The sequence below is a fragment of the Coccinella septempunctata genome, chromosome 8 (assembly GCF_907165205.1).
Source record: "Coccinella septempunctata chromosome 8, icCocSept1.1, whole genome shotgun sequence".
Taxonomy (NCBI): Eukaryota; Metazoa; Arthropoda; class Insecta; order Coleoptera; family Coccinellidae; genus Coccinella; species Coccinella septempunctata.
In genome coordinates, this window is record NC_058196.1 from 13,905,327 (window position 1) to 13,926,664 (window position 21,338).

General features: G+C 31.5%; 3 protein-coding genes across 3 annotated transcripts; all 3 read left to right on the forward strand.

Moving 5' to 3' along the window:
* Nucleotides 1–1,185: 1,185 nt before the first annotated feature.
* On the forward strand, nucleotides 1,186–2,009 carry LOC123319443. The gene is made up of 2 exons (XM_044906427.1): nucleotides 1,186–1,287; nucleotides 1,450–2,009. The coding sequence occupies exons 1-2, from the start codon at nucleotides 1,285–1,287 to the stop codon at nucleotides 1,903–1,905; spliced, it is 459 nt and encodes a 152-aa protein (XP_044762362.1). The 5' UTR covers nucleotides 1,186–1,284; the 3' UTR covers nucleotides 1,906–2,009.
* An 8,210-nt stretch (nucleotides 2,010–10,219) lies between these two features.
* LOC123318335 lies at nucleotides 10,220–10,939 on the forward strand. The gene is made up of 2 exons (XM_044904945.1): nucleotides 10,220–10,321; nucleotides 10,484–10,939. Exons 1-2 carry the CDS (start codon nucleotides 10,319–10,321, stop codon nucleotides 10,937–10,939), a joined length of 459 nt encoding a protein of 152 aa, XP_044760880.1. The 5' UTR covers nucleotides 10,220–10,318.
* A 7,165-nt stretch (nucleotides 10,940–18,104) lies between these two features.
* Nucleotides 18,105–18,848, forward strand: LOC123319472. Its single transcript, XM_044906471.1, has 2 exons — nucleotides 18,105–18,206; nucleotides 18,369–18,848. The coding sequence occupies exons 1-2, from the start codon at nucleotides 18,204–18,206 to the stop codon at nucleotides 18,822–18,824; spliced, it is 459 nt and encodes a 152-aa protein (XP_044762406.1). The 5' UTR covers nucleotides 18,105–18,203; the 3' UTR covers nucleotides 18,825–18,848.
* The last annotated feature ends 2,490 nt before the right edge of the window (nucleotides 18,849–21,338 follow it).

A 21,338-nucleotide genomic window follows, 5' to 3' on the forward strand; every position in this document is an offset into this window, starting at 1 on the left:
TATAAACTTCAATTACGTTCGTCACATATTTTCAGAAGAGATTCGACATTGTGATAAAATACGTAATAACAGAAACTTTTACGTAGAACGGGCAACATAGTGTTGATTTAAAACCCAAAAATGTTTTGACAAGCGTCATAACCCCACATTTTCTTACTATACAGAGTGAAATGTGTCAAATTTCCATGGCCAACCGACTGCTAAAATAAAAGTGAATGGAGTATAGTTTATTATTTGCTTAGACATTGTGATTTCGAAATAAATATGGAAACCTATAAGTGAATCGCCTTATTAGGTTATACCTACACCCACAACGGATAGTAGTGTTAATCTGTCTAAAACGGTGGGAATGGGCGGAAAATGATGACAAATATGCTCTACATTCGAAAAACATCACTTTTTTCAAATCCGTTAATGGAAATCCTTATTTTGGCATAAAAACTTCCGAAAGTGACGAAATGAGGTACATTTACCATACATAAGTACATCTCTATAATACGCGTATTTCGTTTGATGAACTTCAATATGATATGAGTCCATAAATTGAGGTGAAATTCTGCCGACGTTTTGATTTTATCGAAACCATCATCGGGGCACTGAAAGAGCAATATAAAACTATGTTAAAATATACATATATCGGCCGTTTTTGAATTAAAATGAACTAAAAGTTATAAAGCTCGCTTGATTATAGATTTTTGGGTATGATGAATCTCTGAGTGAAGGTTTTGGCTGATCGCACATTGAAATGGCAAAAAAATCATGCATTTGAGGAAAGCGATGCATCGAAGAAAAACTTTCATGTATGAAAATGAACTATAAAAGGGAACACTGTAATTGCTTATTTATTAATCAGATAATAATGATCATTTATTCGAAAAGGAAAGGAGGCGTATAGCCTATAAACTTGCAGAGTACAGAAAGAGAACGAAAATATTGTGCGTTACGAAAAGGAATGACATATGAACAAGGATAGCAAAAACTAAAATAATCGAAACAAAACAAACCCTGGACTAGCATACACATCACCCGAGGAATGAAACATTGTATCTATGATAAGGATCCAAAACCCCTAAGTTTGTTTATAAGTGAAGATCAAAAATTTCAGCCCTCAGCCCTCAACAAGGGGGGATATTTATTGAAAATAACCAAAGTCAGGTAGCAGAACGAATCGGTTAGTACCTACATTTTTCATTCATTCCCTGAATTTCGAAGAGTGAAGTTCCTAATTCTTAAAATTTTAGTTATACTTTTAAAGTTGAAAATTGGCGTTATACGAAAATCAAAATGGTAAGTTGATTTTATATATATTTTTCATTTCAAGAATTCTGAATTTTTTCGTATTTCTCAAAATGTTATTGAGATTGAAAAGTATTTCGAGTTCCTTTAATAATTTATAATAACTAGATTAAAATTGATGTAATATCATATTATGTTTTGGTTTTTTTTCAGTCTGCTCAAATACCAATACAAAGTTCTTGGGAGGAGTTCATACTGCCGACAAGGATTGCCTTCTTGACTCAAGAAAAATTAAACAAATTGAGAAAAATAGAGTTACGTAAGAAGGTGATCATTCACGATTTAATTCGAAATAATCAGAGTGTGCTGGATCGTTTAAAAGATCTGAGATTCTATAGAGGCAGTCATTCAGCGAATCTGAGAAGAACATCAGAAATTCTTGATGTCAAATTGACTAAGGCTTTATATATTAAGAGAATATTGGAAATAACTGTCCGCGGAAAGAAGAAGAAGGAAATACTGAACATGGAAATATCCGAATTAGGTGGAGCGATCAGACACCAGAAAACTCACAGGCATCGTGATTTTGAACCAACCATATCTCCACTAGCCATATATTCAAATGATATGCGGAATCGCGGAATGAAGAGAAAACGAGATTATCGATAAAATGGATTGAATCAAGATAAATTAATAAACGAATGTAAATATTGTATTGCTATTGTAAATAAACATACAGTTATTTTGAAAATAAATTGGTTGGGAATTAAAGGTGGAGTTTCATTCAAAATTTTATCGAAAGTAGGACGCCATCTCCAAAATAACTACAAATTTCATGGTAAATTTCAGTGCTTAGTTCATTCGATGCTCCAGAAAAAAAATCATGAACGACCTCGAGTAGGTTGTATAAAATTATTGTTCTATCCTCATTCATATAATAAATGTGAAACTGCGTGTGTTTGATAGTTTGTTTCTACGTTTCTCTTTCCATAACGCCCAGGGTAGATGTCGGATTTTGTGGGAATTTCACTATAGTGTAGAGAATTTATCGGATTAGGTTTCAGTGTAACATTCATTTTTATATGAAGAAATTCATATATGAAAAAATAAAATAAGAAATTAACAAAAAGTTGAAATTAAATGAAATTTGAAATTCAATAAAATTTCTTTGAAAAAGTCCGCGATGGTATATATCTAACTTTCCGGGATAACCACCAACATTAATCTATTTTAAAATTTATCGATACTTTGGCTGTGTACTTGAGTGCTTCTTAATATAAGAAAAACATTCATTAGTATCGTTCTGTGAAAAGTTTTGGCTAAACAGCTATCTCCATCAATACAATTGTATGTATTGTATTGTCAAAAATATATTTATTCCATCATTAGGTCAACCGACATAACATGCAGATACTGGGGAAATTACAAGAGATAGAGGTAAATGATCAGTACTAGTTTGTGAGCTATCTGACGTTTACGTCCATGTTTCGCTGCAAAAATTCTGGTATGTGCCGTCATTTCGAGAGAATTATTTCTGTATTTTTTGCGGAAATTAATGCGACAGATCTCTGAAAACAAGGATTAAAAATTATTCGAGTCCTAGTTGAATTAGTTTATCAGATTTTTTCCCATAATTTGAAATATTATGGATATAAATCTCTGGGTTTGTTCCTACTAGGGCATTCAAAAAAGGTTGATCATTTAAAAAGACAATCTACTTTATTCATTGCTGGCTAGCGGATTGTGTGGGATATCGTTTCTCTTCTCATACTCTTATCATTATTTATGTGAAGTTTAGTGAATTATATATACATCCATTGATTTCAAATGTACGTATTATAATTTGTTTGGAATATTACAAATATTTATAGAAATCAATTTTTTTCATTTTTGCTGGAAAATTGGATGAGACCAATGGGATAATGATAAATCAACGTTGAAAACTTCATTTTCGACATCGATTTCTAGTTTTTCATAACTAATTATTATTTTCGAAAAATTTCTGAATTCTGTTATCGGAAATATATGAAATATCAACATCTTATTTGAATATTTCCTTGAAAAGATTAAATTATTGAAGGACTTAATATTACTCGTTTCGAATAAGTCGTAGTTGAAAGTATGAAGGCGTTTTTGTTCGAAAAATGATACCGAAAATCATTATCGCAACATAAGAATAATAAAGCATTTCTCTGTAGGTAGCAAGGGGTTTTCGATGACACAGCTGATAAGCTTCCAAACTACCTAGACTGAATCATCACTGATTCTGGAATGTTCCACACCTTAGAAGAAACATTAAAAACGAATAAGAAATCAGGAAGCCATTCAATGATTTGTCTGTATTGATCGAGTAGAAGCCAATCAAAATGTCAGCCTCAGCGCCTTCAACGATTATTTTTTCAATATTCGTGAGTGACATTCGAAAATAACTATAAATGGAAAAATTTCAAACAATGTTCCGTTATTTCCGAAGTCTTCGTGAAACTCTCACCTCATTCGAAGAACACCATATTGAAATGAGCAAAAAATGTTCTCGAAATCGCTTCTAACCTTAATATTTGCTGTAAAAAATTTCAGAAAAGTTATAATAATTTTGCTTAAATAATTGATACACTGAGAAAAATGATACGGTTTACATTTGATAAATATTTATTTGATCCGAATTTATTCACTATAAATTTAATAAGCCAATAATAAATAAACGTGATTTCCCTCAAAGAAATTCAGAAATTTCAGTTATTTATAGTTAATGAGAAATTTATTAAAGCCTAATTTATTTGGTCCAAATATTGTTTATTTGATAGAAATGAATATCGTTTTGTTATCTTAGTCTAAACCTTTATTTCCGAGAAATATATAGTTTATAAATAATCAATTTATTTTTGTTAAAATCAAAAAAAAAATTTATTTGTCAGCTATGAAATCATTCTCGACTTGTCGAATCTTGTCGACCAATAGATGGCAAGCGTCTCTATTGGTCAAGCAAAGCGTCGGTTCTAGTATTCAGTCTACTATTGAAATTTGATGCAATACAGGGAGATTTCCAGATTAATCTGAATATTATAGATCCCTGATTTTTTTTCTTGTGGGTTGAGAGTTTGAACAAGCGGTTTCTACAAATAATTTCTTGTCTATGGTGTTAAAAAGAGTGAGTGGAGACAGTGGAGTGAAGTGAAGTGGGTTCAGTGAGTGTTTTTAATTATGTCGAGAACATTCTATAGGAGGAAGGATTACCCCATTCGAAAAAGGTCAATTTTTTGAGGATTGAATCAGACGCAGGAGAAGGTTGGTTATTTTTTATGGTGCTGATGATATGTCTATGACTTATTTTGTATTTTTTTGTTATTTTTTTTCAAATTGAGTGATAACGATAATGATACATGTCAAGTTTTTCCGAATTTGTCATCTCTAATAATAAATTGAAAATAAATGTATTTTCATTGGAGAGTTTTGATTATCCTTTTATTAATGGACTGAATTCAATAGGTTCATCTCTCAACAAACCTAATAATAACTATTAAGAAAGTTCATTATTACTAATAACGAAGCTTATTATATATTAACGAAAAACTCAATTCATTAGTAATAAATATATTTCAATATATTAATAAATAAAGAATATTTATTTAAGGATATCCAATAAAGCATTTATTTCTGAGAAAAAAAGATTCATTACGCCATATTCGAATATAGCCCATATTACGTATTAATAAATATGCATTATAGTTAATAAATTGTTTTCTCAGTGTAGTCATGCGACCAATCAACAGACGTTTCGTGTCTTTCATACTCAATTCAAGGGAAGGAATATGAATCAAGGAAATATAATATCCACTACAGTACCTACTGCTTCTGCAATCTCTCAACTCATTTTTTTCCCCCAAAACATTGAATCATATACAGTACCTACATTTATTCCTCACAAATCTCGACGGTAGTGACGAAAATATGTTCAACCGGATTTTTTTCACTCCAATAACGTCACCTGTAGTATTTCGATTGATTAAAGAAAAATTCATTCGAAATCATTTTGCAAGCAACACTTCATGAACTGTCTTTGAACTGACAAACGATTACACGTAGTTTATTATTTGCTTAGACATTGTGATTTCGAAATAAATATGGAAACCTATAAGTGAATCGCCTTATTAGGTTATACCTACACCCACAACGGATAGTAGTGTTAATCTGTCTAAAACGGTGGGAATGGGCGGAAAATGATGACAAATATGCTCTACATTCGAAAAACATCACTTTTTTAAAATCCGTTAATGGAAATCCTTATTTTGGCATAAAAACTTCCGAAAGTGACGAAATGAGGTACATTTACCATACATAAGTACATCTCTATAATACGCGTATTTCGTTTGATGAACTTCAATATGATATGAGTCCATAAATTGAGGTGAAATTCTGCCGACGTTTTGATTTTGTCGAAACCATCATCGGGGCACTGAAAGAGCAATATAAAACTATGTTAAAATATACATATATCGGCCGTTTTTGAATTAAAATGAACTAAAAGTTATAAAGCTCGCTTGATTATAGATTTTTGGGTATGATGAATCTCTGAGCGAAGGTTTTGGCTGATCGCACATTGAAATGGCAAAAAAATCATGCATTTGAGGAAAGCGATGCATCGAAGAAAAAAACTTTCATGTATGAAAATGAACTATATAAGGGAACACTGTAATTGCTTATTTATTAATCATATAATAATAATCATTTATTCGAATAGGAAAGGAGGCGTATAGCCTATAAACTTGCAGAGTACAGAAAAAGAACGAAAATATTGTGCGTTACGAAAAGGAATGACATATGAACAAGGATAGCAAAAACTAAAATAATCGAAACAAAACAAACCCTGGACTAGCATACACATCACCCGAGGAATGAAACATTGTATCTATGATAAGGATCCAAAACCCCTAAGTTTGTTTATAAGTGAAGATCAAAAATTTCAGCCCTCAGCCCTCAACAAGGGGGGATATTTATTGAAAATAACCAAAGTCAGGTAGCAGAACGAATCGGTTAGTACCTACATTTTTCATTCATTCCCTGAATTTCGAAGAGTGAAGTTCCTAATTCTTAAAATTTTAGTTATACTTTTAAAGTTGAAAATTGGCGTTATACGAAAATCAAAATGGTAAGTTGATTTTATATATATTTTTCATTTCAAGAATTCTGAATTTTTTCGTATTTCTCAAAATGTTATTGAGATTGAAAAGTATTTCGAGTTCCTTTAATAATTTATAATAACTAGATTGAAATTGATGTAATATATATTATGTTTTGGTTTTTTTTCAGTTTGCTCAAATACCAATACAAAGTTCTTGGGAGGAGTTCATACTGCCCACAAGGATTGCCTTCTTGACTCAAGAAAAATTAAACAAATTGAGAAAAATAGAGTTACGTAAGAAGGTGATCATTCACGATTTAATTCGAAATAATCAGAGTGTGCTGGATCGTTTAAAAGATCTGAGGTTCTATAGAGGCAGTCATTCAGCGAATCTGAGAAGAACATCAGAAATTCTTGATGTCAAATTGACTAAGGCTTTATATATTAAGAGAATATTGGAAATAACTGTCCGCGGAAAGAAGAAGAAGGAAATACTGAACATGGAAATATTCGAATTATGTGGAGCGATCAGACACCAGAAAACTCACAGGCATCGTGATTTTGAACCAACCATATCTCCCCTAGCCATATATTCAAATGATATGCGGAATCGCGGAATGAAGAGAAAACGAGATTATCGATAAAATGGATTGAATCAAGATGAATTAATAATAGAATGTAAATATTGTATTGCTATTGTAAATAAACATACAGTTATTTTGAAAATAAATTGGTTGGGAATTAAAGGTGGAGTTTTATTCAAAATTTTATCGAAAGTAGGACGCCATCTCCAAAATAACTACAAATTTCATGGTAAATCTCAGTGCTTAGTTCATTCGATGCTCCAGAAAAAAAATCATGAACGACCTCGAGTAGGTTGTATAAAATTATTGTTCTATCCTCATTCATATAATAAATGTGAAACTGCGTGTGTTTGATAGTTTGTTTCTACGTTTCTCTTTCCATAACGCCCAGGGTAGATGTCGGATTTTGTGGGAATTTCACTATAGTGTAGAGAATTTATCGGATTAGGTTTCAGTGTAACATTCATTTTTATATGAAGAAATTCATATATGAAAAAATAAAATAAGAAATTAAATAACAGTTGAAATTAAATAAAATTAGAAATTCAATAAGATTTCTTTGAAAAAGTCCGCGATGGCATATATCTAACTTTCCGGGATAACCACCAACAATAATCTATTTTAAAATTTATCGATACTTTGGCTGTGTACTTGAGTGCTTCTTAATATAAGAAAAACATTCATTAGTATCGTTCTGTGAAACGTTTTGGCTAAACAGCTATCTCCATCAATACCATTGTCAAAAATGTATTTATTCCATCATTAGGTCAACCGACATAACATGCAGATACTGGGGAAATTACGAGAGATAGAGGTAAATGATCAAGTACTAGTTTGTGAGCTATCTGACGTTTACGTCCATGTTTCGCTGCAAAAATTCTGGTATGTGCCGTCATTTCGAGAGAATTATTTCTGTATTTTTTGCGGAAATTAATGCGACAGATCTCTGACAACAAGGATTTAAAATTATTCGAGTCCTAGTTGAATTAGCTTATCAAATTTATCCCATAATTTGAAATATTTTGGATATAAATCTCTGGGTTTGTTCCTACTAGGGCTTTCAAAAAAGGTTGAACATTTAAAAAGACAATCTACTTTATTCATTGCTGGCTAGCGGATTGTGTGGGATATCGTTTCTCTTCTCATACTCTTATCATTATTTATGTGAAGTTTAGTGAATTATATATACATCCATTGATTTCAAATGTACGTATTATAATTTGTTTGGAATATTACAAATATTTATAGAAATCAATTTTTTTCATTTTTGCTGGAAAATTGGATGAGACCAATGGGATAATGATAAATCAATGTTGAAAACTTCATTTTCGACATCGGTTTCTAGTTTTTCATAACTAATTATTATTTTCGAAAAATTTCTGAATTCTGTTATCGGAAATATATGAAATATCAACATCTTATTTGGATATTTCCTTGAAAAGATTAAATTATTGAAGGACTTAATATTTCTCGTTTCGAATAAGTCGTAGTGAAAAGTATAAAGGCGTTTTTGTTCGAAAAATGATACCGAAAAGCATTATCGCAACATAAGAATAATAAAGCATTTCTCTGTAGGTAGCAAGGGGTTTTCGATGACACAGCTGATAAGCTTCCAAACTACCTAGACTGAATCATCACTGATTCTGGAATGTTCCACACCTTAGAAGAAACATTAAAAACGAATAAGAAATCAGGAAGCCATTCAATGATTTGTCTGTATTGATCGAGTAGAAGCCAATCAAAATGTCAGCCTCAGCGCCTTCAACGATTATTTTTTCAATATTCGTGAGTGACATTCGAAAATAACTATAAATGGAAAAATTTCAAACAATGTTCCGTTATTTCCGAAGTCTTCGTGAAACTCTCACCTCATTCGAAGAACACCATATTGAAATGAGCAAAAAATGTTCTCGAAATCGCTACTAACCTTAATATTTGCTGTAAAAAATTTCAGAAAATTTATAATAATTTTGCTAAAATAATTGATAGTCATGGGACCAATCAACAGACGTTTCGTGTCTTTCATACTCAATTCAAGGGAAGGAATATGAATCAAGGAAATATAATATCCACTACAGTACCTACTGCTTCTGCAATCTCTCAACTCATTTTTTTCCCCCAAAACATTGAATCATATACAGTACCTACATTTATTCCTCACAAATCTCGACGGTAGTGACGAAAATATGTTCAACCGGATTTTTTTCACTCCAATAACGTCACCTGTAGTATTTCGATTGATTAAAGAAAAATTCATTCGAAATCATTTTGCAAGCAACACTTCATGAACTGTCTTTGAACTGACAAACGATTACACGTAGTTTATTATTTGCTTAGACATTGTGATTTCGAAATAAATATGGAAACCTATAAGTGAATCGCCTTATTAGGTTATACCTACACCCACAACGGATAGTAGTGTTAATCTGTCTAAAACGGTGGGAATGGGCGGAAAATGATGACAAATATGCTCTACATTCGAAAAACATCACTTTCTTCAAATCCGTTAATGGAAATCCTTATTTTGGCATAAAAACTTCCGAAAGTGACGAAATGAGGTACATTTACCATACATAAGTACATCTCTATAATACGCGTATTTCGTTTGATGAACTTCAATATGATATGAGTCCATAAATTGAGGTGAAATTCTGCCGACGTTTTGATTTTATCGAAACCATCATCCTGGCACTGAAAGAGCAATATAAAACTATTTTAAAATATACATATATCGGCCGTTTTTGAATTAAAATGAACTAAAAGTTATAAAGCTCGCTTGATTATAGATTTTTGGGTATGATGAATCTCTGAGCGAAGGTTTTGGCTGATCGCACATTGAATTGGCAAAAAAATCATGCATTTGAGGAAAGCGATGCATCGAAGAAAAACTTTCATGTATGAAAATGAACTATAAAAGGGAACACTGTAATTGCTTATTTATTAATCAGATAATAATAATCATTTATTCGAATAGGAAAGGAGGCGTATAGCCTATAAACTTGCAGAGTACAGAAAGAGAACGAAAATATTGTGCGTTACGAAAAGGAATGACATATGAACAAGGATAGCAAAAACTAAAATAATCGAAACAAAACAAACCCTGGACTAGCATACACATCACCCGAGGAATGAAACATTGTATCTATGATAAGGATCCAAAACCCCTAAGTTTGTTTATAAGTGAAGATCAAAAATTTCAGCCCTCAGCCCTCAACAAGGGGGGATATTTATTGAAAATAACCAAAGTCAGGTAGCAGAACGAATCGGTTAGTACCTACATTTTTCATTCATTCCCTGAATTTCGAAGAGTGAAGTTCCTAATTCTTAAAATTTTAGTTATACTTTTAAAGTTGAAAATTGGCGTTATACGAAAATCAAAATGGTAAGTTGATTTTATATATATTTTTCATTTCAAGAATTCTGAATTTTTTCGTATTTCTCAAAATGTTATTGAGATTGAAAAGTATTTCGAGTTCCTTTAATAATTTATAATAACTAGATTAAAATTGATGTAATATCATATTATGTTTTGGTTTTTTTTCAGTCTGCTCAAATACCAATACAAAGTTCTTGGGAGGAGTTCATACTGCCGACAAGGATTGCCTTCTTGACTCAAGAAAAATTAAACAAATTGAGAAAAATAGAGTTACGTAAGAAGGTGATCATTCACGATTTAATTCGAAATAATCAGAGTGTGCTGGATCGTTTAAAAGATCTGAGGTTCTATAGAGGCAGTCATTCAGCGAATCTGAGAAGAACATCAGAAATTCTTGATGTCAAATTGACTAAGGCTTTATATATTAAGAGAATATTGGAAATAACTGTCCGCGGAAAGAAGAAGAAGGAAATACTGAACATGGAAATATCCGAATTAGGTGGAGCGATCAGACACCAGAAAACTCACAGGCATCGTGATTTTGAACCAACCATATCTCCACTAGCCATATATTCAAATGATATGCGGAATCGCGGAATGAAGAGAAAACGAGATTATCGATAAAATGAATTGAATCAAGATAAATCAATAAACGAATGTAAATATTGTATTGCTATTGTAAATAAACATACAGTTATTTTGAAAATAAATTGTTTGGGAATTAAAGGTGGAATTTTTATTCAAAATTTTATCGAAAGTAGGACGCCATCTCCAAAATAACTACAAATTTCATGGTAAATTTCAGTGCTTAGTTCATTCGATGCTCCAGAAAAAAAATCATGAACGACCTCGAGTAGGTTGTATAAAATTATTGTTCTATCCTCATTCATATAATAAATGTGAAACTGCGTGTGTTTGATAGTTTGTTTCTACGTTTCTCTTTCCATAACGCCCAGGGTAGATGTCGGATTTTGTGGGAATTTCACTATAGTGTAGAGAATTTATCGGATTAGGTTTCAGTGTAACATTCATTTTTATATGAAGAAATTCATATATGAAAAAATAAAATAAGAAATTAAATAAAAGTTGAAATTAAATAAAATTAGAAATTCAATAAGATTTCTTTGAAAAAGTCCGCGATGGCATATATCTAACTTTCCGGGATAACCACCAACAATAATCTATTTTAAAATTTATCGATACTTTGGCTGTGTACTTGAGTGCTTCTTAATATAAGAAAAACATTCATTAGTATCTTTCTGTGAAAAGTTTTGGCTAAAAAGCTATCTCCATCAATACAATTGTCAAAAATATATTTATTCCATCATTAGGTCAACCGACATAACATGCAGATACTGGGGAAATTACAAGAGATAGAGGTAAATGATCAAGTACTAGTTTGTGAGCTATCTGACGTTTACGTCCATGTTTCGCTGCAAAAATTCTGGTATGTGCCGTCATTTCGAGAGAATTATTTCTGTATTTTTTGCGCAAATTAATGCGACAGATCTCTGAAAACAAGGATTAAAAATTATTCGAGTCCTAGTTGAATTAGTTTATCAGATTTTTTCCCATAATTTGAAATATTATGGATATAAATCTCTGGGTTTGTTCCTACTAGGGCATTCAAAAAAGGTTGAACATTTAAAAAGACAATCTACTTTATTCATTGCTGGCTAGCGGATTGTGTGGGATATCGTTTCTCTTCTCATACTCTTATCATTATTTATGTGAAGTTTAGTGAATTATATATACATCCATTGATTTCAAATGTACGTATTATAATTTGTTTGGAATATTACAAATATTTATAGAAATCAATTTTTATCATTTTTGCTGGAAAATTGGATGAGACCAATGGGATAATGATAAATCAACGTTGAAAACTTCATTTTCGACATCGATTTCTAGTTTTTCATAACTAATTATTATTTTCGAAAAATTTCTGAATTCTGTTATCGGAAATATATGAAATATCAACATCTTATTTGGATATTTCCTTGAAAAGATTAAATTATCGAAGGACTTAATATTACTCGTTTCGAATAAGTCGTAGTGAAAAGTATAAAAGCGTTTTTGTTCGAAAAATGATACCGAAAAGCATTATCGGAACATAAGAATAATAAAGCATTTCTCTGTAGGTAGCAGGGGGTTTTCGATGACACAGCTGATGAGCTTCCAAACTACCTAGACTGAATCATCACTGATTCTGGAATGTTCTACACCTTAGAAGAAACATTAAAAACGAATAAGAAATCAGGAAGCCATTCAATGATTTGTCTGTATTGATCGAGTAGAAGCCAATCAAAATGTCAGCCTCAGCGCCTTCAACGATTATTTTTTCAATATTCGTGAGTGACATTCGAAAATAACTATAAATGGAAAAATTTCAAACAATGTTCCGTTATTTCTGAAGTCTTCGTGAAACTCTCACCTCATTCGAAGAACACCATATTGAAATGAGCAAAAAATGTTCTCGAAATCGCTACTAACCTTAATATTTGCTGTAAAAAATTTCAGAAAATTTATAATAATTTTGCTAAAATAATTGATAGTCATGGGACCAATCAACAGACGTTTCGTGTCTTTCATACTCAATTCAAGGGAAGGAATATGAATCAAGGAAATATAATATCCACTACAGTACCTACTGCTTCTGCAATCTCTCAACTCATTTTTTTCCCCCAAAACATTGAATCATATACAGTACCTACATTTATTCCTCACAAATCTCGACGGTAGTGACGAAAATATGTTCAACCGGATTTTTTTCACTCCAATAACGTCACCTGTAGTATTTCGATTGATTAAAGAAAAATTCATTCGAAATCATTTTGCAAGCAACACTTCATGAACTGTCTTTGAACTGACAAACGATTACACGTAGTTTATTATTTGCTTAGACATTGTGATTTCGAAATAAATATGGAAACCTATAAGTGAATCGCCTTATTAGGTTATACCTACACCCACAACGGATAGTAGTGTTAATCTGTCTAAAACGGTGGGAATGGGCGGAAAATGATGACAAATATGCTCTACATTCGAAAAACATCACTTTTTTCAAATCCGTTAATGGAAATCCTTATTTTGGCATAAAAACTTCCGTAAGTGACGAAATGGGGTACATTTACCATACATAAGTACATCTCTATAATACGCGTATTTCGTTTGATGAACTTCAATATGATATGAGTCCATAAATTGAGGTGAAATTCTGCCGACGTTTTGATTTTATCGAAACCATCATCGGGGCACTGAAAGAGCAATATAAAACTATGTTAAAATATACATATATCGGCCGTTTTTGAATTAAAATGAACTAAAAGTTATAAAGCTCGCTTGATTATAGATTTTTGGGTATGATGAATCTCTGAGCGAAGGTTTTGGCTGATCGCACATTGAAATGGCAAAAAAATCATGCATTTGAGGAAAGCGATGCATCGAAGAAAAAAACTTTCATGTATGAAAATGAACTATATAAGGGAACACTGTAATTGCTTATTTATTAATCATATAATAATAATCATTTATTCGAATAGGAAAGGAGGCGTATAGCCTATAAACTTGCAGAGTACAGAAAAAGAACGAAAATATTGTGCGTTACGAAAAGGAATGACATATGAACAAGGATAGCAAAAACTAAAATAATCGAAACAAAACAAACCCTGGACTAGCATACACATCACCCGAGGAATGAAACATTGTATCTATGATAAGGATCCAAAACCCCTAAGTTTGTTTATAAGTGAAGATCAAAAATTTCAGCCCTCAGCCCTCAACAAGGGGGGATATTTATTGAAAATTACCAAAGTCAGGTAGCAGAACGAATCGGTTAGTACCTACATTTTTCATTCATTCCCTGAATTTCGAAGAGTGAAGTTCCTAATTCTTAAAATTTTAGCTATACTTTTAAAGTTGAAAATTGGCGTTATACGAAAATCAAAATGGTAAGTTGATTTTATATATATTTTTCATTTCAAGAATTCTGAATTTTTTCGTATTTCTCAAAATGTTATTGAGATTGAAAAGTATTTCGAGTTCCTTTAATAATTTATAATAACTAGATTGAAATTGATGTAATATCATATTATGTTTTGTTTTTTTTTTCAGTCTGCTCAAATACCAATACAAAGTTCTTGGGAGGAGTTCATACTGCCCACAAGGATTGCCTTCTTGACTCAAGAAAAATTAAACAAATTGAGAAAAATAGAGTTACGTAAGAAGGTGATCATTCACGATTTAATTCGAAATAATCAGAGTGTGCTGGATCGTTTAAAAGATCTGAGGTTCTATAGAGGCAGTCATTCATCGAATCTGAGAAGAACATCAGAAATTCTTGATGTCAAATTGACTAAGGCTTTATATATTAAGAGAATATTGGAAATAACTGTCCGCGGAAAGAAGAAGAAGGAAATACTGAACATGGAAATATCCGAATTATGTGGAGCGATCAGACACCAGAAAACTCACAGGCATCGTGATTTTGAACCAACCATATCTCCCCTAGCCATATATTCAAATGATATGCGGAATCGCGGAATGAAGAGAAAACGAGATTATCGATAAAATGGATTGAATCAAGATAAATTAATAAACGAATGTAAATATTGTATTGCTATTGTAAATAAACATACAGTTATTTTGAAAATAAATTGGTTGGGAATTAAAGGTGGAGTTTTATTCAAAATTTTATCGAAAGTAGGACGCCATCTCCAAAATAACTACAAATTTCATGGTAAATTTCAGTGCTTAGTTCATTCGATGCTCCAGAAAAAAAATCATGAACGACCTCGAGTAGGTTGTATAAAATTATTGTTCTATCCTCATTCATATAATAAATGTGAAATTGCGTGTGTTTGATAGTTTGTTTCTACGTTTCTCTTTCCATAACGCCCAGGGTAGATGTCGGATTTGGTGGGAATTTCACTATAGTGTAGAGAATTTATCGGATTAGGTTTCAGTGTAACATTCATTTTTATATGAAGAAATTCATATATGAAAAAATAAAATAAGAAATTAAATAAAAGTTGAAATAAAATAAAATTTGAAATTAAATAAAATTTCTTTGAAAAAGTCAGCGATGGCATATATCTAACTTTCCGGGATAACCACCAACAATAATCTATTTTAAAATTTATCGATACTTTGGCTGTGTACTTGAGTGCTTCTTAATATAAGAAAAACATTCATTAGTATCGTTCTGTGAAAAGTTTTGGCTAAACAGCTATCTCCATCAATACAATTGTCAAAAATATATTTATTCCATCATTAGGTCAACCGACATAACATGCAGATACTGGGGAAATTACAAGAGATAGAGGTAAATGATCAGTACTAGTTTGTGAGCTATCTGACGTTTACGTCCATGTTTCGCTGCAAAAATTCTGGTATGTGCCGTCATTTCGAGAGAATTATTTCTGTATTTTTTGCGGAAATTAATGCGACAGATCTCTGAAAACAAGGATTAAAAATTATTCGAGTCCTAGTTGAATTAGTTTATCAGATTTTTTCCCATAATTTGAAATATTATGGATATAAATCTCTGGGTTTGTTCCTACTAGGGCATTCAAAAAAGGTTGAACATTTAAAAAGACAATCTACTTTATTCATTGCTGGCTAGCGGATTGTGTGGGATATCGTTTCTCTTCTCATACTCTTATCATTATTTATGTGAAGTTTAGTGAATTATATATACATCCATTGATTTCAAATGTACGTATTATAATTTGTTTGGAATATTACAAATATTTATAGAAATCAATTTTTTTCATTTTTGCTGGAAAATTGGATGAGACCAATGGGATAATGATAAATCAACGTTGAAAACTTCATTTTCGACATCGATTTCTAGTTTTTCATAACTAATTATTATTTTCGAAAAATTTCTGAATTCTGTTATCGGAAATATATGAAATATCAACATCTTATTTGAATATTTCCTTGAAAAGATTAAATTATTGAAGGACTTAATATTACTCGTTTCGAATAAGTCGTAGTGAAAAGTATAAAGGCGTTTTTGTTCGAAAAATGATACCGAAAATCATTATCGCAACATAAGAATAATAAAGCATTTCTCTGTAGGTAGCAAGGGGTTTTCGATGACACAGCTGATAAGATTCCAAACTACCTAGACTGAATCATCACTGATTCTGGAATGTTCCACACCTTAGAAGAAACATTAAAAACGAATAAGAAATCAGGAAGCCATTCAATGATTTGTCTGTATTGATCGAGTAGAAGCCAATCAAAATGTCAGCCTCAGCGCCTTCAACGATTATTTTTCCAATATTCGTGAGTGACATTCGAAAATAACTATAAATGGAAAAATTTCAAACAATGTTCCGTTATTTCCGAAGTCTTCGTGAAACTCTCACCTCATTCGAAGAACACCATATTGAAATGAGCAAAAAATGTTCTCGAAATCGCTACTAACCTTAATATTTGCTGTAAAAAATTTCAGAAAATTTATAATAATTTTGCTAAAATAATTGATAGTCATGGGACCAATCAACAGACGTTTCGTGTCTTTCATACTCAATTCAAGGGAAGGAATATGAATCAAGGAAATATAATATCCACTACAGTACCTACTGCTTCTGCAATCTCTCAACTCATTTTTTTCCCCCAAAACATTGAATCATATACAGTACCTACATTTATTCCTCACAAATCTCGACGGTAGTGACGAAAATATGTTCAACCGGATTTTTTTCACTCCAATAACGTCACCTGTAGTATTTCGATTGATTAAAGAAAAATTCATTCGAAATTATTTTGCAAGCAACACTTCATGAACTGTCTTTGAACTGACAAACGATTACACGTAGTTAATTATTTGCTTAGACATTGTGATTTCGAAATAAATATGGAAACCTATAAGTGAATCGCCTTATTAGGTTATACCTACACCCACAACGGATAGTAGTGTTAATCTGTCTAAAACGGTGGGAATGGGCGGAAAATGATGACAAATATGCTCTACATTCGAAAAACATCACTTTTTTCAAATCCGTTAATGGAAATCCTTATTTTGGCATAAAAACTTCCGAAAGTGACGAAATGAGGTACATTTACCATACATAAGTACATCTCTATAATACGCGAATTTCGTTTGATGAACTTCAATATGATATGAGTCCATAAATTGAGGTGAAATTCTGCCGACGTTTTGATTTTATCGAAACCATCATCGGGGCACTGAAAGAGCAATATAAAACTATGTTAAAATATACATATATCGGCCGTTTTTGAATTAAAATGAACTAAAAGTTATAAAGCTCGCTTGATTATAGATTTTTGGGTATGATGAATCTCTGAGTGAAGGTTTTGGCTGATCGCACATTGAAATGGCAAAAAAATCATGCATTTGAGGAAAGCGATGCATCGAAGAAAAACTTTGATGTATGAAAATGAACTATAAAAGGGAACACTGTAATTGCTTATTTATTAATCAGATAATAATAATAATTTATTCGAATAGGAAAGGAGGCGTATAGCCTATAAACTTGCAGAGTACAGAAAGAGAACGAAAATATTGTGCGTTACGAAAAGGAATGACATATGAACAAGGATAGCAAAAACTAAAATAATCGAAAAAAAACAAACCCTGGACTAGCATACACATCACCCGAGGAATGAAACATTGTATCTATGATAAGGATCCAAAACCCCTAAGTTTGTTTATAAGTGAAGATCAAAAATTTCAGCCCTCAGCCCTCAACAAGGGGGGATATTTATTGAAAATAACCAAAGTCAGGTAGCAGAACGAATCGGTTAGTACCTACATTTTTCATTCATTCCCTGAATTTCGAAGAGTGAAGTTCCTAATTCTTAAAATTTTAGTTATACTTTTAAAGTTGAAAATTGGCGTTATACGAAAATCAAAATGGTAAGTTGATTTTATATATATTTTTCATTTCAAGAATTCTGAATTTTTTCGTATTTCTCAAAATGTTATTGAGATTGAAAAGTATTTCGAGTTCCTTTAATAATTTATAATAACTAGATTAAAATTGATGTAATATCATATTATGTTTTGGTTTTTTTTCAGTCTGCTCAAATACCAATACAAAGTTCTTGGGAGGAGTTCATACTGCCGACAAGGATTGCCTTCTTGACTCAAGAAAAATTAAACAAATTGAGAAAAATAGAGTTACGTAAGAAGGTGATCATTCACGATTTAATTCGAAATAATCAGAGTGTGCTGGATCGTTTAAAAGATCTGAGATTCTATAGAGGCAGTCATTCAGCGAATCTGAGAAGAACATCAGAAATTCTTGATGTCAAATTGACTAAGGCTTTATATATTAAGAGAATATTGGAAATAACTGTCCGCGGAAAGAAGAAGAAGGAAATACTGAACATGGAAATATCCGAATTAGGTGGAGCGATCAGACACCAGAAAACTCACAGGCATCGTGATTTTGAACCAACCATATCTCCACTAGCCATATATTCAAATGATATGCGGAATCGCGGAATGAAGAGAAAACGAGATTATCGATAAAATGGATTGAATCAAGATAAATTAATAAACGAATGTAAACATTGTATTGCTATTGTAAATAAACATACAGTTATTTTGAAAATAAATTGGTTGGGAATTAAAGGTGGAGTTTCATTCAAAATTTTATCGAAAGTAGGACGCCATCTCCAAAATAACTACAAATTTCATGGTAAATTTCAGTGCTTAGTTCATTCGATGCTCCAGAAAAAAAATCATGAACGACCCCGAGTAGGTTGTATAAAATTATTGTTCTATCCTCATTCATATAATAAATGTGAAACTGCGTGTGTTTGATAGTTTGTTTCTACGTTTCTCTTTCCATAACGCCCAGGGTAGATGTCGGATTTTGTGGGAATTTCACTATAGTGTAGAGAATTTATCGGATTAGGTTTCAGTGTAACATTCATTTTTATATGAAGAAATTCATATATGAAAAAATAAAATAAGAAATTAAATAAAAGTTGAAATTAAATAAAATTAGAAATTCAATAAGATTTCTTTGAAAAAGTCCGCGATGGCATATATCTAACTTTCCGGGATAACCACCAACATTAATCTATTTTAAAATTTATCGATACTTTGGCTGTGTACTTGAGTGCTTCTTAATATAAGAAAAACATTCATTAGTATCGTTCTGTGAAAAGTTTTGGCTAAACAGCTATCTCCATCAATACAATTGTATGTATTGTATTGTCAAAAATATATTTATTCCATCATTAGGTCAACCGACATAACATGCAGATACTGGGGAAATTACAAGAGATAGAGGTAAATGATCAGTACTAGTTTGTGAGCTATCTGACGTTTACGTCCATGTTTCGCTGCAAAAATTCTGGTATGTGCCGTCATTTCGAGAGAATTATTTCTGTATTTTTTGCGGAAATTAATGCGACAGATCTCTGAAAACAAGGATTAAAAATTATTCGAGTCCTAGTTGAATTAGTTTATCAGATTTTTTCCCATAATTTGAAATATTATGGATATAAATCTCTGGGTTTGTTCCTACTAGGGCATTCAAAAAAGGTTGAACATTTAAAAAGACAATCTACTTTATTCATTGCTGGCTAGCGGATTGTGTGGGATATCGTTTCTCTTCTCATACTCTTATCATTATTTATGTGAAGTTTAGTGAATTATATATACATCCATTGATTTCAAATGTACGTATTATAATTTGTTTGGAATATTACAAATATTTATAGAAATCAATTTTTTTCATTTTTGCTGGAAAATTGGATGAGACCAATGGGATAATGATAAATCAACGTTGAAAACTTCATTTTCGACATCGATTTCTAGTTTTTCATAACTAATTATTATTTTCGAAAAATTTCTGAATTCTGTTATCGGAAATTGTAATGTATCAACTCTTAGGGTTAGATACAAAAGGTATTTGAGTTTTAAATAAATTTTATTCCTATAACAAAGCGAAAATAACGTTCTCATGTGTCGTATAATTTGATACTAATAGATATAGATAAATATGCATATGCACTGAACAACATATGGAAATGGTCATGCGTACACATACCTAGTATGGCAAATTCAAATTATTCTAGAATATACTACAATACCTTCCCCCTACAAAAAAAAATGAGAAATTACCAAATAAAAAAATTTAACAATTGTTACAATTATGCCAAAATCCTAAAATTACTTATAGTTTAACCTATCTACAGGTTTAATTAGTCTTTTTGGTCGAACAGTCATAGTGTCATTATCACTGGGGTTATTTTCGATTATCGCGTTTTTCTTTTCACTGGGAGTAACACTTTCTGTGTTCTGCATTTCACTGGGGGTATAACTTACTGTGTTTTGCATTTCACTGGGACGCATCACTAAAGAATGTTCAATTTCATCAGGTAAATCATAATTCATATTGGGAGAGTCACCCGATCCAATTTTTTCTGAATTTTCACTTGGTGAAAATTTTGATGAATTACTCCCAGAAAATTCTGGCAGCTGTAACCTTCGCTTAATTTGATTAAGGTGACGCTTCCAAACGACGTTATCTAAATCAGGTATTTTTACAAGGTACAAAGTCTTTCCAATTCTTCTGAAAATTATACCCCTAATCCATTTAGGTTTTGAAACATCTCTATAATCTCTAACAGTGACCTCATCATTACTAACAAATTCTATATAACGTTTTCCTCCATGGTATATCTTCTGTTTGCTTTGTTTACTTAGAACGTGATCTTTCAAACCTGAATTTTTATTTTCAATTTCTGGCAAAAGTATATCAAATCTAGTCCTCAATTTTCTACCGAATATGAGATGTGCGGGACTTGAACCAGTAGTACAATGAATAGTATTTCTATAATCGAAAAGAAAATTGTTAATAGCTTTATTAAAATCTAAGTTTGAACTTTTGCCGAGGGCTCTCTTCAAAGAATTTTTAACAATTTTAACAGCATTTTCGGCTGCTCCGTTAGATGATGGCTGATATGGAGGAGAGGTAATATGCTTAATGTTGTTTCCCTCCAAAAAATTCTTAAATTCATTTGAAGTGAA